Raw genomic sequence first — 7,139 nt, forward strand, 5'->3', positions numbered from 1 at the left:
TCCTCTTACAATGCAGACAGAAACATTCAAAGCACTCTTTCCCTCCCGTAGTGAAAATCCTTAATCCTCAAGGGTGACATCAGGGGATTATAAATACAATACGTGCACATGTATGTAAGAATGTGTATGTGCTTGCATGTGCACACCCATAACTTATCAGCCTTACTGGCTCTTTTTCCACCATACAGACTACACCAAACCCAACCCATAAAATGGAAGAAGCCTCAAGCCAAAACTTAGAGGAAGATTTTGAAGGACAGGCCACGCACACAGGTAACCAAAGTAAAGAGCAAGTAAGATTTAATCTTATCGAAGTAAGATTAAATCTAGAAATATCTCCTGTTCTTACAGAGAATGTTATTGAATTTAAGTAATATCCTCATCTCACCAGGAAGAATCATTTTAAAACATGTGACTAGACAGCTTAAAATGAAAAAACCCAAGATCAGTTATTTGTTAATTCAGAGTTTGAGAAAAACACAAATGGTTGAAAATGTCCTGCTACCCTGGTCTCATGGGACTCCTCTGTCTACAGTTTGGTAAGGTCCTTTCTATCCTGCCAGCCCTCCCGTTGAATTGTATGTGGTTATTTATATGCCACTACCAAGAGCTTGAATACTGAGTGTTATGGCTTAAGTTTAACACTCAGAAGCCTTTTGACTCGACAGAATCTGTGTCACTGTTACTTCCTAGACCTGTAAGCATGGATTGGAGCCTTTGCATTTCAGTCACAGGTTTGAATGAATCCACACTAGTACCAGATTAGGTACATGGGAATTTATTTAATAATTGCTGCGGTAAATATTAAAATGATGGTTTAACCCTTTATGGACCTCTGAGCTCTCACTCTGCGGATTCCGCTCTAGTGTGGAGTTGAGCGCATAGACTCTGTCACTCCATCAGCAAGGACACTCTCCATACGGTTCCTTTCCCAGGTGGTTCACTCCACCACCCTATTGCTTCTGTCCTGGGTAGATATGGACGCCCTGGTGTGTTCCTTTCCTCTGCTGCCCAGCACAAACATGACTCCAAATCCCGGTAGCTTTTCAAGCAGGTTTATATATTAAATTCTCAATCCACAAACTCCCTACACAATAAGCTTACATCCAATGGACAAAGATTGATAAGCTTATCAATATTGACCATCACAGTGGGCAAAAGATTCACAGAGAAAAATAGCCTACAGAAGACACAGACATAACTTCGAAGAGAGGCACTTTTTTCCCCACAGAAGTAGAAAAACGGAAAGTTTAACACATCCTCGGAACGGAGCACTGGGGACATAGGGGAACAGATCGCAGTGGTTTGACCTCTGCAAGGGCAGGTAACACCATCACACCCAGGAAGAGGCACTCTCTTCAACCGAGGATAAAAAATTGATTACAAGATGCTTCATTCGACTTCACATGCGATAGAAAAAGGAGGAAACAATACCAACTATCAGTACTAACTAAATTGTATAGACATTCATAATTTCCTGTGCTCTGTACTGAAACGGAGGAGGAGGTGATGACTCTTGGGATGGGTCAGTGGTTAAGAGCACTTGCTGGTCCCGAGGACCATAGAAAAAATAAATAAAAGCATTGCCTGAATGAATAAAAATCAGCTGTAAACACGCTGTTTAAATTTATACAATCTGTATTGTAAAGTAATGTACAATGTGACATACAATGTGAGGGAGAAAGAATACACCCAGATGTAGATATTGTATTATTGAGAGACAAGAAAGACTAAGCTTTCGTATGGAGAGCTCTGTTAATATTGCATGCTTCTAAGAATTTAGGACTTATGTCAAAGCATTATTTCTCAAGAACTGTGGGACCGTGAACGGCAGCATGGTTCTTGGTTGAGCTAAGGCTCAAAAGCCTGGAGACACTGAAGGAACGGTAGGCATCTCGCCTGACTCCCAGGAAACCAGGCCTCTGTGCACTGGCCACAGTACTTTATGGATTCCTGGCCATGAGTCACATAAGGGCAACCCTCCAAGCCCTCACAGGTAGCGGACGTGACCACAGATCACGTAGGCTCAAGACAGATCTCTATTATAAGGAGGTACCTAAAGACCTGGAGGCTTAGCCAGTAACCTTTCCTTCCCAGACACTCCTCCCTGCAAAGGGTATTTCACCTTTCCACCGTGACAATAAATGCCTTAAAACCATTGACTGTCTCCTTTCATCGGGATCCACAGTGGGGAACCTCGGAGACCGTCGCCTCCTCTAGAAGCCACTCTGTTCTCAGCTCTTCCGTGATATCCTGGGTGTCTGGAACCTGAGAACCAGATGACCCTGACCTCATCCTCATCACAGGCCCAGGAACCGCCCCCCACAAGCCAGCTCCTGCTGTGCTGAGCCTCAGACTGTGCTTCCCCATCCCCCTACCTGCGTCCTGCCTCCCTAAGTAGCCATGCCCTGTGGGGCAAACTCGGGACCCCACATAACCCTGCAAAGAACTAAGTGCTGCAATTCCAAATATGTGATTTTACTGGTTTTTCTATATGGTGTGGCATGGCCTCATACATACAAGGAAAGCACATTACAGTTGAGTGATAATTCTACTTGAGTTTCCTTAAACTTCAAAACCTGATCCTTTATTTCTGAGCGAGTCTTGGTTTCTCAGGAACTGGCTGTTATGCAATGATAGCTGTACATTAGTTTCGTTGACTGTTTTGCAAAGATTGGGTTAGGTGCCACAGTTACCGCTGCTCCTCCAGTAACTTCAGCCTCCTGTAACAGGGTAGAGCCAGTGATCACATACCACAAGAGCATCTTTCTTAGGCAGTGAGTGCTGGTTTTCTAAAATTCTAAATTTTATATATTCCAATTTTTAAACAGTTTTACCTCCAGAGTTTTGTAAGTAGCTCAAAGCACATAATTTCTATTTTTACTTTTACAGATGTTTCCAAAAGATTCTGTACCACAGTCTTGGCCATCTAATAAAATTTATCTTGGAAATTATTTTTAGGAAAAAGTCTGGAAAATAATATTCTAAGCCTCAACAACAGTTTTTACTTCTGGTGCAAAGAATGACACATTTTCTCACCGTGACACTTACACAGATTTCAATTGTGTAAACTGTATTTTCTAAAGATTTTATATAAATATATAACATTATATATGAACATTATAAATTAATATAAAATACAATATGACATACAATGTGAGAAAGAATACACCCAAATGTAAACTACTGTAATAATGAGAGACAAGACTAAGCTTTAGAATGGGTAGCTCTATTAATATAGCATAGCATTATATATATTATATATGTGTATAATTACAGTAGAATATTATGTATATACATATATGTATGTGTACATATGTGTGTGTATGTATATATATATATATATATGCCCGCAGGCCAGAAGAGGGCACCAGATCTCATTATAGATAGTTATGAAATGTGGTTTCTTGGGAATTGAACTCAGGACCTCTAGAAGAGCAGCCAGTGCTCTTAACCTCTGAGCCATCTCTCAAGCCCACGTAAGCAGTATTTTTAAGATTTTAAAGAAAAACATTTAAATGTTTATTTCAGGCCCTAAAGGAGTGATAAATGATTGGAGAAAGTTTAAATTAGAAAGTGAAGATGGTGATTCACTTCCACCCAGCAAAAAAGAGATCCTCAGACAAATGTCCTCTCCGCAGAGCAGAGATGACAAAGACTCAAAAGAAAGAATGAGCAGAAAGGTAAGAGGAGAAAGGACTGGTTATAAATTCTGCATTTCCCTGTGTGAGCCACTCGAGAGCATCACTTTAGAGTGTGTGCTTTCGCTCCTGAGTGATTACAGGCACATGAATCCATGTGCAGACAAGTAGAGAGACATTTGCTGGGTTGAGGATATTCATGGTTTAGAACAGGATTGCCAGGGAAGAGAGGAAAGGAGGTACGCGGGGGGGGGGGGGGACAACAGTGCAGGAGTCTTAGTTATTAATGTGTGTGTCTGTGTCAACGGTGACCTCGAAAATGTTGACGGAGATTATTTGAATATTAAATTGGTAGGATATCAGTATTTTTATTTCCTTTAAAAGTATTTCGTTCATTTTTTAAATCTCTAAAACCAGCATATAAATATGTCACATTCATATGACAAGATTGATGATGATAACAAAGGCAGCCATTAGGAGATTTTTCATTTGTGGGAAATCACTCCCGTGAATGGCTGATCCCCAAGTCAGCTGATACCGTGAGTACTGAGTTCAGAGACTAGGAACCGAAACGTGTCCTGGCTCACGGCTTCAGACCATGGTAGCAATCTTGGGTTTAACGGTTTGAAATAAGAAGTTGGTTCTTTCTCTGAGTAATCATGCAGTGTGGACCAGACAATCACATTTTTCAATCGTAAGAATGTCTTCATTTGTTTTAAACAGATTGTGAGTGGAAAGTAAATTTTAAAAGTGTTTTAAAACAAAAACTAGTATTAAATCTGAGTTGTTAGTATTAAAGATTTTGTGCTGGTTAAACTTCAGAAATGTGTCTACATGCGTGAGTATCTATGCCTCCACATGTAAAGAGAACAATTTCCAACAGGAATGTTCAAATGGATCTCCAAGTCAATATCTGGTTGCTTGAACTCAGAACTGTGGTGGCAGGTTAAGAATCGTGCAAAACATTTAATAATCTCGGGACTAAAGGATTGGAATTAGGTAATATAGTAGCATAGAGAAACCATTAGAATAGGAAAGAGACCTATGTTTGGTGGCACAGGGTGCCACTTGGGAGGTTGAGGTAGGAGGACCTTGAGTTCTAGGCTAGCCTGGGCTACAGAGCAAGACCATATCACAAGAAAGAGAGAGAGAGAGATTAAAGACAAAGGAAGAAAGAAGGAGGGAGGGTAGATTGGCAGGAGGAAGAATCGGGAATATTAGGAAAACATACAAGATGCAGAAGCAAGAATATAAAATGGCCAGCAGTGCAGTTCGCGAGTTCCGTGATGAGGAGACTGCAGGTGTTTACCGCCTTCAGGCTCCCCAGATGCGGGCTTCCCGGTGCCCGGGCCGCTGCACACACTTCAGCCTTGTGACACTAGACTGCACCATGCCTTTATGTCTATTTTCCCCCTTGGTCAAGAGTAAGAGGTGATTAATTGTCTATCAAACATATTAATAGTGGAGCCCATATTGTGAAAGGGTATTAAAGATAATTTGATGATCTAACCACAGTAAAATGTAGCACCGTGGTAAGAAATAACCCAGAGGGCTTGTTAAAACACAGACAAGGCAGCCTCACCCTTACAGGTTCTGAGTCAGCAGATCTCGGTAGTGCCCTTAGTCAGGAGAAAAAAACAAAACTGCTGACACTGAACACTAATTAGTTAGTTAATCACATATATAATACAAGCCCAACAGTACTTATTCCAATGAAAATAAGAACAGAATAAAGTGAAGAGTAAGGGTTCTGGAGGCAGCCTTTGAGCCAGGGTTTAAATGAGGGTATGTTCGAAGCAGGGACAGTGTGGTCTAAGCAGAGAGGTCATCAAGTAAAAGCTTCTTGACTTGAGACTGAGTCTGATGCATCTAAAGATGAAATATTCCTCCTTGAACTATCTCTATTATTTCCTTCATGCGTCCTCAGATGAGCATTCAAGAATATGAGCTGATTCATCAAGACAAGGAAGATGAAAGTAGCCTTCGCAAATACCGTAGGCAGTGCATGCAGGATCTGCACCAGAAGCTGAGTTTTGGGCCTAGGTATGGGTTTGTATATGAGCTGGAAACGGGGGAGCAATTCCTAGAAACCATTGAAAAGGAGCAGAAGGTCACCACAATCGTGGTCAGCATTTACGAGGATGGGGCCAGGGGCTGCGATGCGCTCAATAGCAGCCTCGCGTGCCTTGCAGCGGAGTACCCAATGGTCAGGTTCTGTAAAATACGAGCTTCTAACACGGGAGCTGGGGACCGCTTTTCCTCAGACGTACTTCCTACGCTGCTCGTATACAAAGGTGGGGAATTGATAAGCAATTTTATTAGTGTCGCTGAACAATTTGCTGAAGAGTTTTTTGCTGCGGATGTGGAGTCTTTCCTAAATGAATACGGATTGCTACCAGAGAGAGAGCTGCGCGACCTAGAGCAGTGCAGCATGGGAGATGACGACATTGAGTAAGCATCCGCGGCGTAGCTCATGACTGCCCTTTGCACAGTGAACGTGGATTTCTTTTTGGTAGTATCTATATTCCTTTAGCAAACACTAAACTTGGCCATGACAACTCAAATTTGGGGCGAAAAGACACTGAAATTATGTAAATAGCATCTTTAGTACTAATTATTCAAATTGAGATAATACTTTGCTGCAAAAACATCATGGCTCATAGCAATAATTAGTAAGCAGAGGATGTGGGCAATGTGAATGTTAGGTCTGTAAAATCCCTTTCAAGTTCTGTGTTAGCTTTATATTCCTCAGTTTTCCCTTGGCATCCTTATTTGGGCTTTTGAAACTGAATGTCTTATAAAATGATTTGTACAGTAAAAATAAAATTATATGAAGAAACAAATAGTCTGTGTAAAGTCTACCTTGAGTCGGATACTTTAAAAACTTTATAAAGCTCAAAAGTATTAAAATGGTTCCATTCGTTATTCTTCCATAACCACAAATCTGCATCTGAAAAGTGTGGTTTTCACTTTTACAACAATTCAACACGATGCCGAGAACAAAAGTAAGATTTTGGTTTTCACGTTTCTTGAAAAATATTTGAAACTTTGTCCAAAAAATAAACAAATGAAATTTTTAAAAAGGGAAAGAAAAGCAGCTGGGCAGTGGTGGCACACACCTTTTATCCCAGCACCCTGGAGGTGGATCTCTATGTGTTCCGGACCAGTTTGATCCAGCCAATGAGTTCTGGGACAGCCAGGGCTACAGAGAGAAACCGAACCAGGTTTTCAGGCAGGAACAATTGTGGGTCAGAGTTTTGACCGTGGGAGTCAGAAGTGATGGTGAGTGAGGGCTGAAGCAACGTGTGAGCAATGGAGAAACGGTGCTCGGTCGCGTCCAGATGTTTGGAGCATTTGGAGCATGTCTACACACACGTTTGAAGCTACGGTCTCTAGCCTTTTTAGTAACTAGCTTACAGCTTTTCTTGTCCCTTAAACTTTTTTACCCTCATACATTTCTCCGACATTATCTAAGGAGAACTACTTCATCGTACCACC

The 7,139-nt window shown here is 41.3% G+C and overlaps 1 protein-coding gene across 1 annotated transcript; it reads left to right on the forward strand.

Annotated features, from left to right (window-relative positions):
* Positions 1–212: 212 nt before the first annotated feature.
* On the forward strand, positions 213–6,096 carry PDC (phosducin; the record flags this gene model as incomplete). Its single annotated transcript, XM_080917945.1, has 3 exons — positions 213–273; positions 3,532–3,683; positions 5,569–6,096. The coding sequence occupies 3 exons, from the start codon at positions 213–215 to the stop codon at positions 6,094–6,096; spliced, it is 741 nt and encodes a 246-aa protein (XP_080774071.1).
* Positions 6,097–7,139: the final 1,043 nt, after the last annotated feature.

This window comes from Micromys minutus, assembly GCF_963924665.1.
Source record: "Micromys minutus genome assembly, chromosome: 6".
In the NCBI taxonomy this organism is placed as follows: Eukaryota; Metazoa; Chordata; class Mammalia; order Rodentia; family Muridae; genus Micromys; species Micromys minutus.